General features: G+C 37.7%; 2 protein-coding genes across 4 annotated transcripts in view; one reads left to right on the forward strand and one right to left on the reverse strand.

The window, feature by feature from the left end:
- LOC110443775 (AP-1 complex subunit gamma-1-like) overlaps nucleotides 1-8,510 on the forward strand; it is a 27,249-nt gene extending 18,739 nt beyond the window's left edge. For both annotated transcript variants that reach the window (XM_021488181.1, XM_021488182.1), the window contains exons 21-22: nucleotides 514-612; nucleotides 1,164-8,510. In XM_021488181.1, coding sequence (XP_021343856.1) covers nucleotides 514-612; nucleotides 1,164-1,265 — 201 coding nt within the window. In that variant the 3' untranslated portion in view covers nucleotides 1,266-8,510. The remainder of the gene's footprint in view (nucleotides 1-513; nucleotides 613-1,163) is intronic.
- Nucleotides 8,511-11,124: 2,614 nt separating this feature from the next.
- On the reverse strand, nucleotides 11,125-23,122 carry LOC110443728 (epimerase family protein SDR39U1-like). Of its 2 annotated transcripts, XM_021488106.1 has the most exons (7): nucleotides 23,031-23,122; nucleotides 22,934-22,993; nucleotides 19,201-19,307; nucleotides 16,406-16,491; nucleotides 15,721-15,842; nucleotides 14,169-14,315; nucleotides 11,125-11,926 (listed from the first exon to the last, which is right to left on the reverse strand). In XM_021488106.1, the coding sequence occupies exons 2-7, from the start codon at nucleotides 22,950-22,952 to the stop codon at nucleotides 11,490-11,492; spliced, it is 918 nt and encodes a 305-aa protein (XP_021343781.1). In that variant the 5' UTR covers nucleotides 22,953-22,993; nucleotides 23,031-23,122; the 3' UTR covers nucleotides 11,125-11,489. The 2 variants fall into 2 exon arrangements, with proteins under 2 accessions (XP_021343781.1, XP_021343780.1); XM_021488105.1 differs by having other exon boundaries at nucleotides 22,934-23,103.
- Between the last annotated feature and the right edge of the window lie 135 nt (nucleotides 23,123-23,257).

Raw genomic sequence — 23,257 nt, forward strand, 5'->3', positions numbered from 1 at the left:
CTTTGAATATTACATGTTAATAACTTGATTGGAATTATAACCTTGAATTGACAGTTTGATACTTTGAAAATTTTGAGCCAGCCCTACCCCCAAGGGCTGTAGGGTGGGGCTCAAAGGAGTCAGTGTGCTAAAATTTCTTCATTTTCCTTGTTTAGAATCAGAGGTGCTAGTTTCAAATCCTTTTTAGTCTGAAATCTGTATGCTAGATATTGAATAAGGTGGTTTTATTGTTTTTTTGTCACTTTGAATAATATTTCTGTTCATGTTAAAAACAAAATCAACTCTCTGTATAAATATATCAGGTGACCGTTAAGGCCCATGGGCCTCTTGTCTCATTTCTGCCCGTCTTTGGCTACTGTGATGATAGACAGATGAGACATCATTTTGACTTGCCTAATCTCAAGTTGAAGTCAAAAACCCTTGCATCATTTACATTTATGTTAATTCTTATGTCATTTTGATTTTTGGGGACTAATGATAAATTATGTAATGTGTGTTGTGTTTTTGTTGCAGTCATTCCAATTACAATTACTGTCCCCCTCTTCGAATGTTATTCCTCCCATGAATGATGGTGCCGTTACACAAGTCATCAAACTTAACAATCCACAAAAGGTAAGGAAGTCTTCAATCTAGCAGACTCAATATATGTTCTACAGGTAAGGAAGTCTTCAATCTAGCAGACTCAATATATGTGCTAATGGTAAGGAAGTCTTCAATCTAGCTAAAAGAAGTAAGAGGTAAAAGAAATAATAATATTCTAGCGGTCATGATGTAGAAACTAAAGGTATTAAAATTCTTGATCTGCCTAACTTGAGATCTTCTAACTAGCTAAGGTATTGTAGGAACTAAAGGTAAGGAAGTCCTCCACCTACATGACTAGATGTAGTAACTTTAGGAAATCTTTCAATTAGCTTTTAAACTTGATGTAAAAACTAAAGGTGAAGAAATGTTCTAGCTCATTGAATAGTTGTAGGTACAAGGGGTAACAAACTCTTTTATCAGACTGAAAAGATTTAGGCACTAAACAAAGAAACCTCAAGTTAGCTAGAAATTAAGACATTCTGTATTCCACAGAATTTTGTGATTTTAAGTTTGTAAATGACTGAAGAACTTGTGTCCTTGTCATTTAATTAAAATTAGTAATTATTGTCTTTCTATTTCAGCAACCCATTAGAATGAGAATTAAAGTTTCCTATGTTCAAAATGGCAATGCCATAGCAGACACAGGTGAAATGAATTCCTTTCCCAAACTTCTATGGGAATGATGCCAGCTCGACAGTGTACCAGCTGCCAAATAAACTACAGGATTATTGATAAACAACAAAAGTGTGCAAATTGGAATTCACAAGAGAGGAAATTCACTCTTGGACATTCTCCGACTCCGGTCCACAGGAGGTATCAAGTTGGCCTAACACTCACAGTTGGTCTAGGCAACAATTTCTTCAGTCATGTGACCTTCTTGCAGGCGGGCTCTGCCTTGGTCACATTCCTTCACGGCCCGTTGTGGATATGAGACACAGAAGTCTTATAAAACCTTCAGTGTTGCTAGTCATTCCCAGGGATCCGCGCATAAACACGATTTGCAATGTTTTATTGAAGACAACAAGAATGTTGTTTACGGAGGAGATATGGCAGAGAAGGAGATGTATTTAGCAATGTACCAATTTTTGATATTTATAAATGTGCTAGGAGCCATCTGTGGTGTATTTTGGTCCTGTTCCAGAGAGAAAGGGTGTTGAATGAAAGGCTGTGAGAAGTATACAGTGATCAGACCACGAGTAGGACCATTTACCTCCAACATACACATGGGATTCGTTTTATTGTCAGTTAATATAAAATGCATTATTTTTTCCAAAGAAAAATACAGTATTTAGTTAGATGTTACAAGTCTTAAAGAAAAATAAATGTCTTCCTGAAGTCTTTCACCTGAAGAAATGCTTTATGTTCTTTGATTGGTTGTACCTTTATAGTAAATGACGGATACAAAAAATATGATGGGAACAATTTTTTACATGGTAATGTAAAGACGTACAATTCTGGATGAATCCTGATTTTAGATATATATATTGAACTACTCTATGTGTATCATTGTTAACCCTTTCACCCCTAGGTAACTTTAGTAGACTCTACCATACATTTATATGGACGAGTCCATTATGGTCTACAGTGGTGAAAGGGTTAAATAAGAAAATGTAACGGGTGAACCCTACAGCTGCTCACTGTCCTGGATGTATTGGGGAGCTACCTGTTCAGTATTCGGGTCTGATCGTGACGTACAAGAGAGGAATAGTGATGAAGACTAATTATTTTACCTAGTGCTATAAAGTGATACTTTCATCTTTGATCTTGCTTTGTCCAGTCCTGATCACAGTGAAGAATAGTTCTTTGTTTTGTTCACCAAATGTATCTCATATTATAATTGTAAACATTTGGATTGTGAGGCGACACTGAACACGAGAGTACATAGGTAATATAAACAGTCGAGGGTTTCTTTCTCGGTACACAAATGTAATATATTTATTGTGTGCGACAAATATGTAAATGTAGTCATTGTTACATGTCTTACACCACACTGATCATGTAATATCATTATTTAAGTCCGTCAAAATTTGTACTGGCTATGGATAGCTACTGGTAATTTGAATCAAGGGGGAAAATGTAGTCGAACCATTTAATAACAGTTATCACGATCGGCAAAAAAAGAGTGCAGTTTCAGTATTTTGAACAATCAATTCACCTGTTGAAAACAATGCTCAATATCAAATTTTCTGGTCAAATGCAAATCATTGAATCATGATCATGATTATGTATTTAACTTGAACATATGTAGGTCTATTTAATAGCACAAAAGCTGATGCAATGTACATGCACATACTGTGAACATAGATTGTGATGCTCATATGTTTCCACAGAAATTTTCTCCAATGTGTAAAATTAACTACTAAGGAGAGAGAACAATTATCACATTTACAGTATACATGTCTGAAGCAAAACTAGCAATAAAGCTATTAAACTTAAATTTTTAAAGATCAGTTGGGTTAGACAGGATATCTGATTGAGTTAATATTATACAAAGTTCAACTGTATTTGTTTCAGTAACATTTGACACTTTGCTATAAAATACAAACAAAAAATGTGCAAAATGTGGATTTATGTTAATTAACCTGTAAGTAAATGGCAGGACATGTACAAATGGGTGATTTAAGAGGTGACTGGTTACAGCTGGAAATAATGGGTTTCAATTTCCAGAGGTCATGTGTTTAGAGGTCATGTGTTTAGAGGTCATTAGATAGACTTGGTACCTAGAACCATGTGAACATTTGGCTGTGTGGTGCTCACCTTGATGCACATTAAATATTTGTGTCCTTAGGACGTTAGAAGTTTGTTTTGTTTTACATACCATATTAAAGGTTAAAAACCTAAAGAGGCTAAATCTGAAATATCAATGGCAAAAGAGTGTTTGTTACTGAAAAACTACTTGAAATATTGTGGATCTTTGTCTGTAAAAGCTTGGGGTTTTCTAAATGGTCAACACACACAGGAAACATGAGTTTAGGTACAGTGAATACAAATTTTAAATAAAATGTTCATGGACGTATGAATTTCTGCATGAAATCAAGTATATGAAGTGTTCCAAAGAGTACATGTATACATCTATATGTATTTATTACGTTAGGGAACACATAGAGTGGCAGGGTACAGTGTATAGCCGTAGGATGACTAAACTTTTCTTAGACCTTTGAATGAATTGCATGTCTATAAAATAGTTGAAGAATACCACGATTGACTGAGCAGTATATGTTCATCTCGAGAACGAGTTTAATGATTTACCGGTACTTTTCAGAACTATTAAATGTACGAATACGAGAATCACAATTTCAATGCTGAATTTTAATGCAAAATTTTGGACGAAATTAGCTAGTTAACATTTTATAGTGAAGATATCTACATTCATAGAGATGTCCACAGTAGTACTAGTGTGTAAAGAAATCTACAACAACTAAGATCTGACCAGGTCAGGTATCAAAGGTTAAAATTCAACCGTCTTATCCTATTGTCATCTAAACCTGTAGCACAAGTCATAAAACTCGACAACTTCTATGTACGTGATAATTTTGATCTTCTGTCATTTATGATTTCTAATGAACAATGTATGATTCTATGCATTTGTGTTGATCATGATCATCTGCATAATTGTGTTTTCATTGTGATGGACGATTCAGGTTTGCAGAATTTGCGGTAACTATATAAATGCATTGTCGTGATATGGTCAAATATGTGTTAAATTTTGGTGTTAAATAAAATTTTAAACCAAGTCCAGCAAAACCCCATTATTTCTCCAACTTTTGTTCTGGTGAAGTTTTGGCATTCTAAAGGGTTTTGCTATACTTTAGGGGAAATGTGAGGAAAAAGGAAAAGGTGACCTTAAAATATAGCAGTACATAAGGCGTCAGACAAAACAGGCATTAAGAATTCACTGTGGTTTATCAAAGACTTGTCTACACAAGCAAAATTGAAATTCATATTGCTGAAAATTTGAGGCTATCAAATCCCATGGGAATTAAGTAAATGGAATTTTTGTTTATGTATAAAAGGCAGTTTACAAGACTTGAAGTGTATGTTTGCAGAATAAAGTTGTACGGTGAATCTGATGTATGATTAAATGGTTAAGATTGATTAGGAACCCTTGACTAGGATGCATCAATGCTGCGGAAATAAGTCATCCCTATCGCTTTATTATTGATGCTTAGTTGGTCAACAACCAATGCATACCTAGGACCATTACATGATGTTGATGTATGTAAGACAGAAGTGCTAAGTGTACTGAAGGAGCGTGTAACAATGTTGTCAGGGCTAGTTTTTGTCCATGTTTAATTGAGTATGAATTAACATAAAGGCTTTCAATATTTTGCTCATTCATTTGAAAATTCAAATAGTGCATATGCATGAAACAAAAATCTTTAAGTGTGTCCTTGTGATGCATAATTTGAAAGTGTTAAACAGTATGAAACTAGGGGAGAATTATCTCTGCGTCCTGCTTCTGTATGTAGATAACTCTTGAAGTAGACAGTAGTAATAATGAAAGTTCAACACAATAATGGGATTGTAATATATAATCAATTAAACTCCTTGAGGTTATAATTATAGATTTGTTTGGGTTAAAATGGATTAGACATGTTACCAGTGACTACAGAGACTGTTCCAGGTTAAATATATAAGCAGTCTTCTAGGGATGTGGGTATATTATTGACAGTGCAGGTTGTGTGGCTTCCATGGCTTCACCAGTACGTCAGCTACACCAGTATGTCGGCTACACCAGTACGTGAAGTACTCGTGGCTTCACCAGTACGTCGGTTACTCGTGGCTTCACCAGTACGTCAGCTACTCGTGGCTTCACCAGTTCGTCGGCTACTCGTGGCTTCACCAGTACGTCGGCTACTCGTGGCTTCACCAGTACGTCTGTTACTCGTGGCTTCACCAGTACGTGGCTACTCGTGGCTTCACCAGTACGTCGGTTACTCGTGGCTTCACCAGTACGTTGGCTACTCGTCGCTTCACCAGTACGTCGGTTACTCATGGCTTCACCAGTACGTCGGTTACTCGTGGCTTCACCAGTACGTCAGCTACTCGTGGCTTCACCAGTTCGTCGGCTACTCTTGGCTTCACCAGTACGTCGGTTACTCGTGGCTTCACCAGTACGTCGGCTACTCGTGGCTTCACCAGTACGTCAGCTACTTGATAAATAACATGATTCCTATGTACAATTAAAAGTCCATGGTTCTTTTTTAGGATTTAATGATGCATCATGACAAATTTATTTGAATTAAACACACGCTTTTGTATTTTTCATCAAGATACAGCTTATGAATTATAGTGATTGTTTGGTGGTGCTAAATTCTTGCTGTGTCTGGATGAATCATGATGATTAAGCAATTTCCAATTTAGAATTGAAAAGAACTGTTAACGTTTTAAAAAAAAAAGAAAAAATGGAAAGGTGCAGTGAACATTTATATTTCAGAGATACAAGAGTTCTAGATGTTTTATACATGTATATTGGTACCCTTCTTGTATGTTTTCAAAAATAAATATTTAAAAAAAAATATGTTAACTTGTAAACACAACAAGCTTCAGAACTAAAATGTTCACACACCAGGCCTACTTGAATATAGGTAAAATCTATGTATATCTACTCAACTGTAAACAAATCCATTCTATTTATCATTACATGTCTTGTATCTCACATTGTTATTGATTTCATCTTTTTTGTTACATTCATCTCGGCTGTAATTGATTAAACAGAACAAAGCAGTCCAAGGTGTTGTTGTTATACTTAACCAATGATGTAGCTCAACAGTACCGATACAGCTCTGACTTAATGCTGCACCAATGATGTAGCTCAACAGTACTGATACAGCTCTGACTTAATGCTGCACCACTGATGTAGCTCAACAGTACTGATACAGCTCTGACTTAATGCTGCACCACTGATGTAGCTCAACAGTACTGATACAGCTCTGACTTAATGCTGCACCACTGATGTAGCTCAACAGTACTGATACAGCTCTGACTTAATGCTGCACCACTGATGTAGCTCAACAGTACTGATACAGCTCTGACTTAATGCTGCACCACTGATGTAGCTCAACAGTACTGATACAGCTCTGACTTAATGCTGCACCACTGATGTAGCTCAACAGTACTGATACAGCTCTGACTTAATGCTGCACCACTGATGTAGCTCAACAGTACTGATACAGCTCTGACTTAATGCTGCACCACTGATGTAGCTCAACAGTACTGATACAGCTCTGACTTAATGCTGCACCACTGATGTAGCTCAACAGTACTGATACAGCTCTGACTTAATGCTGCACCACTGATGTAGCTCAACAGTACTGATACAGCTCTGACTTAATGCTGCACCACTGATGTAGCTCAACAGTACTGATACAGCTCTGACTTAATGCTGCACCACTGATGTAGCTCAACAGTACTGATACAGCTCTGACTTAATGCTGCACCACTGATGTAGCTCAACAGTACTGATACAGCTCTGACTTAATGCTGCACCACTGATGTAGCTCAACAGTACTGATACAGCTCTGACTTAATGCTGCACCACTGATGTAGCTCAACAGTACTGATACAGCTCTGACTTAATGCTGCACCACTGATGTAGCTCAACAGTACTGATACAGCTCTGACTTAATGCTGCACCACTGATGTAGCTCAACAGTACTGATACAGCTCTGACTTAATGCTGCACCACTGATGTAGCTCAACAGTACTGATACAGCTCTGACTTAATGCTGCACCACTGATGTAGCTCAACAGTACTGATACAGCTCTGACTTAATGCTGCACCACTGATGTAGCTCAACAGTACTGATACAGCTCTGACTTAATGCTGCACCACTGATGTAGCTCAACAGTACTGATACAGCTCTGACTTAATGCTGCACCACTGATGTAGCTCAACAGTACTGATACAGCTCTGACTTAATGCTGCACCACTGATGTAGCTCAACAGTACTGATACAGCTCTGACTTAATGCTGCACCACTGATGTAGCTCAACAGTACTGATACAGCTCTGACTTAATGCTGCACCACTGATGTAGCTCAACAGTACTGATACAGCTCTGACTTAATGCTGCACCACTGATGTAGCTCAACAGTACTGATACAGCTCTGACTTAATGCTGCACCACTGATGTAGCTCAACAGTACTGATACAGCTCTGACTTAATGCTGCACCACTGATGTAGCTCAACAGTACTGATACAGCTCTGACTTAATGCTGCACCACTGATGTAGCTCAACAGTACTGATACAGCTCTGACTTAATGCTGCACCACTGATGTAGCTCAACAGTACTGATACAGCTCTGACTTAATGCTGCACCACTGATGTAGCTCAACAGTACTGATACAGCTCTGACTTAATGCTGCACCACTGATGTAGCTCAACAGTACTGATACAGCTCTGACTTAATGCTGCACCACTGATGTAGCTCAACAGTACTGATACAGCTCTGACTTAATGCTGCACCACTGATGTAGCTCAACAGTACTGATACAGCTCTGACTTAATGCTGCACCACTGATGTAGCTCAACAGTACTGATACAGCTCTGACTTAATGCTGCACCACTGATGTAGCTCAACAGTACTGATACAGCTCTGACTTAATGCTGCACCACTGATGTAGCTCAACAGTACTGATACAGCTCTGACTTAATGCTGCACCACTGATGTAGCTCAACAGTACTGATACAGCTCTGACTTAATGCTGCACCACTGATGTAGCTCAACAGTACTGATACAGCTCTGACTTAATGCTGCACCACTGATGTAGCTCAACAGTACTGATACAGCTCTGACTTAATGCTGCACCACTGATGTAGCTCAACAGTACTGATACAGCTCTGACTTAATGCTGCACCACTGATGTAGCTCAACAGTACTGATACAGCTCTGACTTAATGCTGCACCACTGATGTAGCTCAACAGTACTGATACAGCTCTGACTTAATGCTGCACCACTGATGTAGCTCAACAGTACTGATACAGCTCTGACTTAATGCTGCACCACTGATGTAGCTCAACAGTACTGATACAGCTCTGACTTAATGCTGCACCACTGATGTAGCTCAACAGTACTGATACAGCTCTGACTTAATGCTGCACCACTGATGTAGCTCAACAGTACTGATACAGCTCTGACTTAATGCTGCACCACTGATGTAGCTCAACAGTACTGATACAGCTCTGACTTAATGCTGCACCACTGATGTAGCTCAACAGTACTGATACAGCTCTGACTTAATGCTGCACCACTGATGTAGCTCAACAGTACTGATACAGCTCTGACTTAATGCTGCACCACTGATGTAGCTCAACAGTACTGATACAGCTCTGACTTAATGCTGCACCCCTGATGTAGCTCAACAGTACTGATACAGCTCTGACTTAATGCTGCACCACTGATGTAGCTCAACAGTATTGATACAGCTCTGACTTAATGATGTAGCTCAACAGTACTGATACAGCTCTGACTTAATGCTGAACCAATGATGTAGCTCAACAGTACTGATACAGCTCTGACCTAATGCTGCACCAATGATGTAGCTCAACAGTAGTGATACAGCTGACTTAATGATGTAGCTCAACAGTACTGATACAGCTTTGACTTAATGATGTAGCTCAACAGTACTGAAACAGCTCTGACTTAATGCTGCACCAATGATGTAGCTCAACAGTACTGATACAGCTCTGAATTAATGCTGCACCAATGATGTAGCTCAACAGTACTGATACAGCTCTGACTTAATGCTGCACCAATGATGTAGCTCAACAGTAGTGATACAGCTGACTTAATGATGTAGGGCAACAGTACTGATACAGCTCTGACTTAATGATGTAGCTCAACAGTACTGATACAGCTCTGACTTAATGCTGAACCAATGATGTAGCTCAACAGTATTGATACAGCTCTGACTTAATGCTGCACCAATGATGTAGCTCAGCAGTACTGATACAGCTGACTTAATGCTGCACCACTGATGTAGCTCAACATTACTGATACAGCTCTGACTTAATGCTGCACCACTGATGTAGCTCAACAATACTGATACAGCTCTGACTTAATGCTGCACCACTGATGTAGCTCACCAGTACTGCTACACCTCTGACTTAATGCTGCACCACTGATGTAGCTCAACATTACTGATACAGCTCTGACTTAATGCTGCACCACTGATGTAGCTCAACAATACTGATACAGCTCTGACTTAATGCTGCACCAATGATGTAGCTCAACAGTACTGATACAGCTCTGACTTAATGCTTTACCACTGATGTAGCTCAACAATACAGATACAGCTCTGACTTAATGCTGCACCAATGATGTAGCTCAACATTACTGATACAGCTCTGACTTAGCTCAACAGTACTGATAAAGCTCTCACTTAATGCATCATTATTTCAGAGCTCCATCAGTACTGTTGAGTGTCATCAGTGGTGCAGCATTAAGACAGCTGTATCAGTACTGCTGAGCTACATCGGTGGTGCAGCATTGAGTCAGAGGTGTATCAGTACTGTTGGGCTACATCGGTGGTGCAGCATTAAGTTAGAGCTCCATCATGGTTTAAGGGCTACATCAGGTAACTCAACAGTACTGATGTAGCTCTGACTTAATGCTCCACCAATGATGTAGCTCAACAGTACTGATACAGCTCTGACTTAATGCTGCACCACCGATGTAGCTCAACAGTACTGATACAGCTCTGACTTAATGCATCATTATTTCAGAGCTACATCAGTACTGTTGAGTTACATCAGTGGTGCAGCATTAAGTTAGAGCTACATCATGATTTCAGAGCTACATCAGGTAACTCAACAGTACTGATGTAGCTCTGACTTAATGCTGCACCAAAGATGTAACTCAACAGTACTGATGTAGCTCTGACTTAATGATGTAGCTCACCACTGATGTAAATCAACAATACTGATACAGCTCCGACTTAGAGGAGGCTGACATCAGTGATGTAGCTCTGACTTTAGGCTGCATAACTGATGTAACTCAACAGTACTGATGTAGCTCTGACTTAGTGCTGCACTTTTTTATTCAAAAGTTAGATTGTTACAAAATTTGTGAAAAATTGTAACAAAAGAGATATGTTTTCTGGCAGCAACATTTTTTCTTGCTATTAAACAGCAGGAGGGAGGGAGTGACCTGGGGGCAACAAATTATTCATAATTTTGATAAAGTACCTGAGGACTTTTCAATTCATGAAGAGTATTTGATTCCAACATATTCTTAGTCCAAAGATGAAGATTGTTGAAACTTTAGACTATTTGACCTCGTTGGGTTAGATCACTTTAGTTCACATCTTGGTTTGCATTTGATCATGGAACCTTCCTGCAAACTTGCATTGAAAACTGTTCAGTGGTTATGAAGAAGAAGTCAAAAATGTGAATTGTTTATGGATGCAATTACAATAGGTCACCTGCTTTCTCTTAGGTGACCTTAAAAGCTAAGTGAAATCTTGAGACAAATATAATGCTAAAATAAAGATATACAGAAAAATAGATATTTCAAAATAATAAATGAAAACATTTTATTCAAAAAATTAACTGAAAGAAAATTTCGAAAGAGAACCATTTACCAAAACACAAAAACAAGTCAAAATGTAAAAGTTTAGAGATGAGGAAGGGAAAATGATTGTAATCAGTCACCTGAGAAAACGCTCAGGTAACTTAATGAGTTTAATACATGTGTAGGCAAAACTGATTAGTTTATTGCAATAAGGAGTAACAGAAAACTTTCATTCACATTGTCAACACATTAACATCCAAAGACAAAACTGAAATTCAAAAAAATATTCTCTCCCAGACATTTAATATATCACAATCATTGTATGACCACACAAGTAAATTCAACAGTATTTCAAACACACACAGATAATGCAATGATGCCATACTCGGTCTTAATTTCGTCTCCAGGAGAAATTTGCCACAGCCTCTTTACAAGCATTGTTTATATCTGCATACTTGTATATGTATCCCTTCTCCTGCGTTCTGGCAGGTGACACATTTTGCCCTTCCAAAATGATCTTTGCCCTTTCTTGTCCAAACATTGTTTTCATGACAATCTCGTTTAAGAACCCTGGAAGCAGAGCAGGCCGGGACATGGACTTGGCTAGGGCTTCACTGAATTCCTGGTTTGTGACAGAGTGCGGGGATACTCCATTTAACACACCAGTGACAGAGTCCGTTATTATGCCATGATGAAATATTCCTGCCAGATCGTGGACATGTATCCATGGCAACCATTGTGTTCCCTTTCCTATTTTTCCTCCCTGACAAAGGAAATAACTAGGATATAGTTGTTGGACCATTCCTCCATCTCCTGCAAGCACCACACCTGTAACAAAAATATAAACACATCAGCTCACATGTGTTGGTACACCATGAGAAGGAATAAAATAATTCACCAATATGTAGTATCATACCAATATTAACAAAATCATTAATTTAAACCAGAATTTTAACAACTGAGCCATGTTCAAAGATAACCCTCATCTGATCATATTCTACTTTATACCTAATTGTTACATAATGGTATTTTTTAACTTTTATCAACAGATGTATACAGGTACTACCACACTAGTTATCTCCCTTCGACCATGCATCATATCGTTGAGAACTAATTTGGTATGTATACTGTATAACGGGAAATTTTCGTTGCAGTTTAAATTACATCTTTTTTGCGGTCTGTAATGAGGGCGAGTTACCTTTACAGCAGGCATTAGTCAACAACATTATCAACATAGTAATTAAATGTGACAGGCGAATTAACATTTGGCGAATTTGATTTCACAGGCGAAGAGCAAAAGTTTGAATGGGCAAAAATTTCCCGGTATTCAGTACCCTTATGTGGCCCAATGACAGGCTAATACAAGAATTTTATCTTGTATGTTGACCTAGTGCAGTCAGTGACTAGTCCAAAACCTCATCAACAAAGGACTCGTACATAGTGCAGTCAGTGACTAGTCAAAACCCTCATCAACAAGGGACTCGTACATAGTGCAGTTAGTGACTAGTCCAAAACCTCATCAACAAGGGACTCGTGCATAGTGCAGTCAGTGACTAGTCCAAAACCTCACCAACAAGGGACTCGTACATAGTGCAGTCGGTGACTAGTCCAAAACCTCATCAACAAGGGACTCGTGCATAGTGCAGTCAGTGACTAGTCCAAAACCTCACCAACAAGGGACTCGTACATAGTGCAGTCGGTGACTAGTCCAAAACCTCATCAACAAGAGACTCGTACATAGTGCAGTCAGTGACTAGTCCAAAACCTCACCAACAAGGGACTCGTACATAGTGCAGTCAGTGACTAGTCAAAACCCTCATCAACAAGGGACTCGTACATAGTGCAGTCGGTGACTAGTCCAAAACCTCATCAACAAGAGACTCGTACATAGTGCAGTCAGTGACTAGTCCAAACCCTCATCAACAAGGGACTCGTACATAGTGCAGTTAGTGACTAGTCCAAAACCTCATCAACAAAGGACTCGTACATACTGCAGTCAGTGACTAGTCCAAAACCTCATCAACACGGGACTCGTACATAGTGCAGTCAGTGACTAGTCCTTATGTGGCCCAATGACAGGCTAATACAAGAATTTTATCTTGTATGTTGACCTAGTGCAGTCAGTGACTAGTCCAAAACCTCATCAACAAGGGACTCGTACATAGTGCAGTTAGTGACTAGTCCAAAACCTCACCAACAAGGGACTCGTACATAGTGCAGTCGGTGACTAGTCCAAAACCTCATCAACAAGGGACTCGTACATAGTGCAGTCGGTGACTAGTCCAAAACCTCATCAACAAGAGACTCGTACATAGTGCAGTCAGTGACTAGTCCAAATCCTCATCAACAAGGGACTCGTACATAGTGCAGTGAGTGACTAGTCCAAAACCTCACCAACAAGGGACTCGTACATAGTGCAGTCGGTGACTAGTCCAAAACCTCATCAACAAGAGACTCGTACATAGTGCAGTCAGTGACTAGTCCAAAACCTCATCAACAAGGGACTCGTACATAGTGCAGTCAGTGACCAGTCCAAAACCTCATCAACAAGGGACTTGTACATAGTGCAGTCAGTGACTAGTCCAAAACCTCATCAACAAGGGCCTCGTACATAGTGCAGTCAGTGACTAGTCCAAACCCTCATCAACAAGGGACTCGTACATAGTGCAGTCAGTGAATAGTACAAAACCTCATCACCAAGGGACTCGTACATAGTGCAGTCAGTGTCCAAAACCTCATCAACAAGGGACTCGTCCATAGTGCAGTCAGTGACCAGTCCAAAACCTCATCAAAAAGGGACTTGTACATAGTGCAGTCAGTGACTAGTCCAAAACCTCACCAACAAGGGACTCGTACATAGTGCAGTCAGTGACTAGTCCAAAACCTCATCAACAAGGGACTCGTACATAGTGCAGTCAGTGATTAATCCAAAACCTCATCAACAAGGGACTCGTACATAGTGCAGTCAGTGACTAGTCCAAAACCTCATCAACAAGGGACTCGTACATAGTGCAGTTAGTGACTAGTCCAAAACCTCTTCAACAAGGGACGTGTATAGACGATTCCTTACCAGATCGCACTATAAATTGTCGTGTTTTGACATCTTCAGGTAATTTGGCTGCAGCTTCCCAATCAATGACGAGCTTAGAAAGGAAATCAAAATCTTGAACTGGGCTGTCCTCTGTGTAAACCTCAGTGGGGCTTGGCTTATACCCTGCTGCTCAGATGAAAGTGAACAGTTCATTATTACAAAACACATACAATATAGACAGAGAGTAGAACTTGACAAACACATGAAAGTGAAAATGTTAAAAATAATATGTACTCCCAGTGTTCAATATTTTTCATAGAATATCACTAAACTGCATGACCAACATCTTGACATTTTTTTCCAATATTGCCTGCTGCTCAGATATAAGATAACAAGTTCTTACAAAACACATACACATGTAGACAAAGGGCTTGTTCGTTTATGTGGAACAACCGGTTTGACCGTTTATAAATGTACCAATTTCGGGTATAAATCCTGGCGGACCTGCAAATGTTTATGCAGGCCTTGCAAGGCTTTGTCAAGGCTCATCTGAAAGCAGCATCAGATTACTAGGTCCGAACTTATTTGATAAACGAACAACTATGGTCCGACCGGTTTGACCGTTTAAACGAAAACGGCCAAGGTTCTAAGAAATTAACAAACAGATGAAGTAAAAATCAAGTCATGTATTCCTACTGTTTAATATTTTCCATATAATAATGCTTTATATAAACAATATTTTGACATTTTACCATTTAATAATTGAATCAAACCTAGAACTCTATATATATTTCATGTATCTAGGATAAGTTTATCAATGGAATGTTTTCTTTAATTCCAAAGGGGCAAGGACAACACATCAGAATCTTACATTTTTCAGTAATTAAAATGATCAAAATCGTTAAGATTTGCCGTATTGTCCATATTCCGTTGGAATTCTTGTGCTTTTAGTGTAGGCTCTGTATGCCACATACTTCCACTGGAATAATCATCTGAATTGCACCAGAATTTCTACTAAAAGGGACATTGCTTTTCACTGTGAAATGATCATGATATATCTAAGGTCAAAATCAGCATTAGTGATCAGGCCTGTCAATTCACTGGATACAGAGGCTAGAGTTGTTTGTATCGTAAATAAGTAGCATGACTTCGGTGATAGAAACATAACTTACAAACGCAAGTTTACACAACTTTGGTACAGATTTTTGAAATTTTAATCAACCAATAATGTATCGATCAATACAACCAAGATTTTTTCTATGACTTTTACGACCATCTTTTTTCTCTATTGAATGATAATCTTGAGCCTTCATTGCTGTTATTTTTTGTTTCCACGTAACTATTTTATAGGTTTTTTTTTGTTTTCTTTAATAAAAATACCTACCTCATTCTATACACAAAAATAAAACTATCTATCAAGATTTATAGTATAGTAACCTTGATACTGGAAATCCCAACCAGCAAAACTCACTTAAGAGACTTGAGGAGAAGCCAGATAAACACAAACCCACTCTTGTGTCTGTAGAATGGAAACTCATGATATTCATACCCACTACCGAATCTGTTGACGGAAAGCCCCAGATATACTTACCAACACCAGAGATTGTTGCGAACACTTTAGGTGGATTTTTGGACTGTGAGATGTAGGAGACAAGCTTTTTGTTGCTTTCTATTCTGCTGGACCTGACTTTTTCCATAAAATCAGGTGTCCACCTGCAACAGTAACACCATGTCATCGTCAGATATAGAGAAGCTTGAATATTTGATGACAAAACAAGTTTTGATGTTTGACCTCTATTTGCAACATTTTACGTTTAATTGAAGTTAATGCAAGCTGTAAGTGTTATATTCCGAAGTGTTGATAGAACAGTATACCAGGAAATTGTTGCCAGTTTAATTTTCGTTATTGCTCTCATTAAGGAAGTTTATGCAAGCTGTAAGTAATACATTCTGAAGTGTTGATACTGTATACCAGGAAATTGTTGCCACAGTTTAATTTTCGCTATTGCCCTCATTAAGGAGGGTCACAAATTTATCATTACAGTGAACATTAATGAACAACAGTAATTAAATGTGAAGGGCAATTTCGTCTGGGCAACTATGGATTTATGGCTAAGGGTGAAAGTTTGACTGGGCGAAAATTTCCCAATATACAGTATTCATGTATAAGTTTATGATATTGCATTTAATATGTATGTTGAGAAACTGGACTTCCTGATAAGGTTATCACTGTAAGGGCCTATCTGACAGATTACTAGACTGCTATAACTTTGTACCTCTTCAATGGGTTGAGGATGTTTTCCCCAGCCACGTTCACCACAGCAGTTATGTCGTCCGGAATACCATGACGGTCTAGGTCACTCTGACAAATAGAAATTACACAACAATTTCTAATGTTGATTATTCAAATAATTGCAGCATTACTTGGTTGATGTTTTATGCATACTTATCTTTTATTTTAAACTGACTTCTAGGACATTGTTCTGAGGCTACCTTTTTTAACCCATCAATACCCACCTGATCGGGCTTTCTGTTCCGTTTAAACATTATCTGGAAACAAACATCTTGACAATGTTTCACAAGAGTGTGCACAATACGTGGATATTTACATACAACATTGTACTTAGACTCCTTTACCATTACATTATAATATTGATGCATAGCGTTGGTCGTAGGTCTCCTTTTCATTTACATGTACAATACATTATTAGTCGAAAGTCCCCAATATTGTATAATCCATCAGCCCAACAATTGCAATCACATTGATGATATTCAAGGCTTTCATGTCAAATACGAGTTTTCATACCAGGACAGAAAAAATGTGATACAGGAGTGAAACACATCTTGTATTCATGAGGAAACCATTCTATTTACGATCTGTTTATTACATTTTTCCAAAGTTACTTGAAACTGCCAGTGACATGTAAAAAACAACTGTATTGTCAGGACTTTTGTATGGAATCCCTTTTGAATGAAGGTCACACTTTATCCTAACTTTTCTACGGAGGTCAAACTTATCACAACTTTTGTATGGAGGTCACTCTTTATCATCCCTTTTGTATGGAGGTCACACTTTATCATCACTTTTGTTTGGATGTCACACTTTATCATCACTTTTGTATGGAGGTCACACATTATCATCACTTTTGTATGGAGGTCACACTTTATCATCCTTTTTGTATGGAGGTCACACTTTATCCTAACTTTTGTTTGGATGTCACACTTTATCATCACTTTTGTTTGGAGGTCACTCTTTATCATCACTTTTGTTTGGATGTCACACTTTATCATCACTTTTGTATGGAGGTCCCACTTTATCACAACTTTTGTATGGAGGTCACACTTTATCATCACTTTTGTATGGAGGTCACACTTCATCATCACTTTTGTTTGGAGGCCACACTTGATCTCAACTTTTGTATGGAGATCACACTTTCTCATCACTTTTCTACGGAGGTCAAACTTATCACAACTTTTGTATGGAGGTCACACTTTATCATCCCTTTTGTATGGAGGTCACACTTTATCATCACTTTTGTATGGAGGTCACACTTTATCATCCTTTTTGTATGGAGGTCACACTTTATCCTAACTTTTGTATGGAGGTCACACTTTATCATCACTTTTGTTTGGAGGTCACTCTTTATCATCACTTTTGTTTGGATGTCACACTTTATCATCACTTTTGTATGGAGGTCACACATTATCATCACTTTTGTATGGAGGTCACACTTTATCTCAACTTTTGTTTGGATGTCACACTTTATCATCACTTTTGTATGGAGGTCACACTTTATCACAACTTTTGTATGGAGGTCAAACTTTATCATCACTTTTGTTTGGAGGTCACCCTTTATCATCACTTTTGTTTGGATGTCACACTTTATCATCACTTTTGTTTGGAGGTCACGCTTTATCATCACTTTTGTATGGAGGTCACACTTCATCATCACTTTTGTTTGGAGGCCACACTTTATCTCAACTTTTGTATGGGGATCACACTTTCTCATCACTTTTCTATGGAGGTCACACTTTATTAGAACTTTTGTATGGAGGTCACACTTTATCATCACTTTTGTATGGAGGTCACACTTTATCACAACTTTTGTATGGAGGTCACACTTTATTATCACTTTTGTATGGAGGTCACACTTTATCATCACTTTTGTTTGGAGGCCACACTTTATCTCAACTTTTGTATGGAGATCACACTTTCTCATCACTTTTCTATGGAGGTCACACTTTATTAGAACTTTTGTATGGAGGTCACACTTTAACATCACTTTTGTATGGAGGTAACACTTTATCATCACTTTTGTTTGGAGGTCACACTTTATCATCACTTTTGTTTGGAGGTCACACTTTATCCTAACTTTTTGTTTGGAGGTCACACTTTATCATCACTTTTGTTTGGAGGTCACACTTTATCATCACTTTTGTTTGGAGGTCACACTTAATCATCCCTTTTGTTTGGAAGTCACACTTTATAATCACTTTTGTTTGGAAGTCACACTTTATCATCACTTTTGTATGGAGGTCACACTATATCATCACTTTTGTTTGGATGTCACACTTTATCGTAACTTTTGTTTGGAAGTCACACTTTAACATCACTTTTGTATGGAGGTCACACTTTATCATCACTTTTGTATGGAGGTCACACTTTGACAGGAGTTTGGATACGAGGTCATAATTACTTTGCATTAGTAATGTGACATCACTATCAACATCATCACTAGTGAATTTATATCATACTTTAACCCTTTCACCTCTGTAGACCATAATAGACTCATCCAGATCAATGCATGGTAGATTCTAATAAAGTTACACAGGGGTGAAAGGGTTAACACCTAATTCTTGTGAAGATATACTGATAATTCCTCATGTATATTTACCATTGAAGCTGTCCTGTTCTATCAGATAACGGCATTCATGATGGACGTTACATAATTTTAATCAACTTAATATGTATAGTGTTTTTACAAAAGGTCATTACCGTTTTATCAGTATGTAAGACAAACTTTTATAAACTAGCTTACACAATACAGTGGTCATGTTGTGCACTACTTACCCAGGTTTGTGTTGAACTACCAGGTTTCCTGGACACTGTGATCACTTTGTGCCCTTGTTCTAATAGAATTTTCCTCAAGTGATGACCCACCAGGCCAGTCCCACCTGCTGTTATCATGAAAAAGACACAAATTGTCAGTTAAGCTATGGAAATATCAAATATCTGTGAAAAAATAATAACCAGCATACTTAGGTTTTCATTGAGTGTCATTAGTTACAAAGAGAAACAAGCATTTTCAGATACACTTATTACACATGCTATATATAGCTTTCAGTGGGCAAAAGCAGTAGTCATATTCAATGAATATTCTTAAATTCAACAAGAGGCCCATATGGGCCTTAACGGTCACCAGAGTCCAACAGTATTTATTTTTGTTGTTGAAGTATGCACCAATTTGAGTACAAAATAGTTAAGTATAACGTCAACTTAAGTTTGTCAGGACCATGAGCTGATCCTTCCTAGACCGAGTTTCAGTTAAATCGGCGCATTAAAACTTGTTTTTTTAAGTTTGAAATATAGTGCACACTTTTTTAGGTAAATATTGTCATGTCAAAAAATGGCGGCTGTGGTTGCCATATTGGATTTCTGATCGACCCAAAAAATAACAACACTTTGTCAGGACCATGAGTCGATCATTCCTACAAAGTTTCAGTTCCATCGGCCTAGCAGAACTTGACTCGAGTTTGAAATAGTTTTTCAAAATGGCAGGGAGATGTCAGTAACCTTCCCATGAAATATTAATGAAATCCCTTTGCTAGTATTTCAGCTTAAATTGAAAATGTAAAATGTTAACGGACGACGACGGACGAAGACGGATAGCAATAGGTCACTTGAGCTAAAGCTCAGGTGGCCTAAATCCAAATGAGTCAGGATTTCATCCTACCTTATGGTAATTTTCATACATTATTAATCAACAAGCAATCGTAAAATTTAAGAAGTCATATCTTTCTGTAAAACACAAATCAAGCTAACAAAGCGCTGCTAAATTTTACCATCACTTTATGAATGACTGGAATGTTAAAACTTATACATATAGTACATGTATTACACCTGAAACATTAATAATAATAGTTTGAGGTTCTTATATACCGCTTTATCACAACCTAGTTCGAAGCTCGTCTCAAAGCAGTTCACAAATTATAATCCGTGGTTATAGGGCCTTTGCAACCAGCCAATATCTTTCTCAACTCCCTGGGGAGCATACAGCCGGTGCTGCCATTTTGGCGCTCACAGCTAGTATTCAATAACTCTAGCACTGCCCAACCATGTCCTCATTTAACAGCTGAGTAGACTGGAACAAGCGGAGTAAAGTAGGTATCTTGCTCAAAGATACAACACAGTGCTGTGCCGTGACTCGAACCTTCGGTCACAAGACGTACGTGTCCTACCACTAGACTACTGTGCCTCCTAAAATTAAAAGTGTGTACTGATAATATTTTATCATGTACAAACTTGATAGCTCAACTCAGCATGCTGCTGGCTAAATATCAGGACTCTTGGGATCTTCGTTATTCAGAAGAATTTTATTTTACTGATTTTAACACATTTGACACCATTGAAAGTGGATCAAGGTCACTCATAATATGCTGCTGGCCAATACCTAGGCCTTTTGGTTATACATTATAAGGTTTTAAACATTATTAACCCCTGTGACCTCCAACGTTGGTCAAGGTCATTCATTTATACAAACTTGATAGTTCTCCACACCTGCTAATACTACATAACAAACTACATGACCCTAGGCTTCTTGGTTATACAGAAGAAGTCATTTAAAGGGTTATCAATACTTGTACTGCATAACAAACTACATGACCCTAGGCTTCTTGGTTAAACAGAAGAAGTCATTTAAAAGGTTTTAACATATTTTACCCTGCCCATAACTCATTCACCCCTGGAGACACATTTGAGCTCTTCCAATTCAAAGCTTGGAATAGTTCATTATGAAATTTCAGGGGTGAATGAGTTAAAAGTAGGTCACAGTAAATCTTTTGAACAAACTTGATATGCTTCTATTCCAGCAGCTGCTGGCTAAATATAACGATCCTATGTTTTTTGGTAATTCAGAATAAAGGATTTATCATACATGTATTTGATTCACCCTTGAACCCTTGGTCCTAAACCCAGGTTAATATCATTCATTTGAAAAAAAAATATTGCCCTCCTCTATAGCTTGCTACATGACAAATAACATGAGTTTAAACAATTTGAATTATTCAGAAAAATGTAACTTACAAGGTCCTTCATTTGAGAAAACAATACCATCCACCCCAGTATAAGCTAGCTATACATGTATACAGGTCAAATATCATACCCTTTAGGCCTATCTGATATTTAGAAGTTGTGTAAAAGATTCAACAAATTTGGCCTCTGTGAGCTTTAAGGTGGGCAAGGTCATCCATAGCATGTTATGCTTGGCCAATAATATGACCATGTGATAGAGAAGTCATTTACTAGTAAATGTTTAGTGTTTTACCCATGAACATGAGACTGTCAAAGTGGATCATATATGGTCATTCATATAGTTATCATTGCTTGCTACATGATAAATGACCCTGGTACATGACCCTAAGCCTCTTTGTTAAACAAAAGAATCATTTGAAACACTCCAGTGCAATTGACCCCTCTGCACTTAAAAGTTGGTAAAGGCAAATCTTTGTCTTTGAAGTGCCTCCAACCAAACACTAGGCTATTAATAATTGAAGTAAATAGACTATATTAATTGAAATGGTAAAATCTATGATATTCTAGTTACATGTATTATTTTCTGTGAACATGTATTAAATGGTTCTAGTATTCTCCTATTAATTCGAAAATATACTACATCTTCTCTATAATACTCTCTCTCTATATATATATATGTATTTATGAATGTATGAAATGTGTGTATTTTCTCTGGAAAGGGCTTTTATAGGCAATGCCTGTGCCTAATCCAATTGTGTTTTTTTGAATACAATAAAATTGATTTGAAATGAAAAATGAAAATCATTTTAATAAACTTAATATATCAGCCCCTATACTCAAGCATGCTTCTGCATGGCTACTTAATCATGACTGTCTTTAGACGTCTCTGTGATAAGTTCAAGTTCAAGTAATTTTTATTTATAGTTGGTACATTTATAAACATTTCAACACAAGTCTTTATGGCTTTTACAACCAACTGTACATGTATAACAAATGCAAATAATGATAATAAGAACAACTGACAAAATTGTATCACATCAATATATACATACATACATGTTAAAAGTGAATAAATTAAGAATCATTTCACAGTCTAAATAACAATGTAGTTTATGGTAATATCACAGTCATATAGGGTATTTAAAATGTTGTAATCTAAAGCATAAACTTACAGATATGTAATGAACACTTGTATATCACACCAGTGTTACTAAAGGATATGGTTATTCAAAAACCAGCCAAATTTAAATTTTGCAAAATGAAATGCTCCTCTTCAACATGTCACTGGCAAAATCTGTTGACCCTAGGCCGTTCGGTTATGCAGAAGAAGTTGTTTCAAACCTTGTAGTGGGTCAAGGTCATTCATTTGTAAACAAAAATAAGACTACAGGATAATTTACAGATGTCATTGCCTAGACCTCTAATTAATTCAAACCAGTGTTGGGGCGCAAAAATCGTTTCAAACCTCATTTTAACACTTTGTCGACCGATAGAAATACTTACGAATTGCATTGATTTGTGTTAAATTTGTCACTTTTTAAAAATAACTCACCAATGATAACCTTTTCCATTTGTATAACTAACTCGGTAAGCAAGAAAAAAAACTATCGATGTTAGCACGGACTTAGATAATACTCTAATTCCGTGATGTTAGTAACCAGTGCGGCCTAACCGGTGTGCTTCTTGTGTAATGTTTTGTTTACAGATTGTTGTGCACGGAATTGTACCTTCAACTTCGACCTGCCACGCCCCAGTTTTAGCTGAGCCAGCACGAATTTAATTTGTGCACGCTCGATCCTTAATTTTTTTTACACAAAGAGGTCTTCGTTTTGAAATTTGTAATGGATCCCAATAGTGTCAACATAATATATAGAAA

Source organism: Mizuhopecten yessoensis, unplaced genomic scaffold (genome assembly GCF_002113885.1).
Source record: "Mizuhopecten yessoensis strain PY_sf001 unplaced genomic scaffold, ASM211388v2 scaffold716359, whole genome shotgun sequence".
Classification (NCBI taxonomy): Eukaryota; Metazoa; Mollusca; class Bivalvia; order Pectinida; family Pectinidae; genus Mizuhopecten; species Mizuhopecten yessoensis.

Coding starts and splice junctions, on each gene's coding strand:
- LOC110443728 (XM_021488106.1), bottom strand. Junction 16,492..19,200: donor GTAGTTCAACACAAACCTGG/GTAAGTAGTGCA, acceptor TCTATTTGTCAG/AGTGACCTAGACCGTCATGG. Junction 14,316..15,720: donor CGCAACAATCTCTGGTGTTG/GTAAGTATATCT, acceptor TCATCTGAGCAG/CAGGGTATAAGCCAAGCCCC.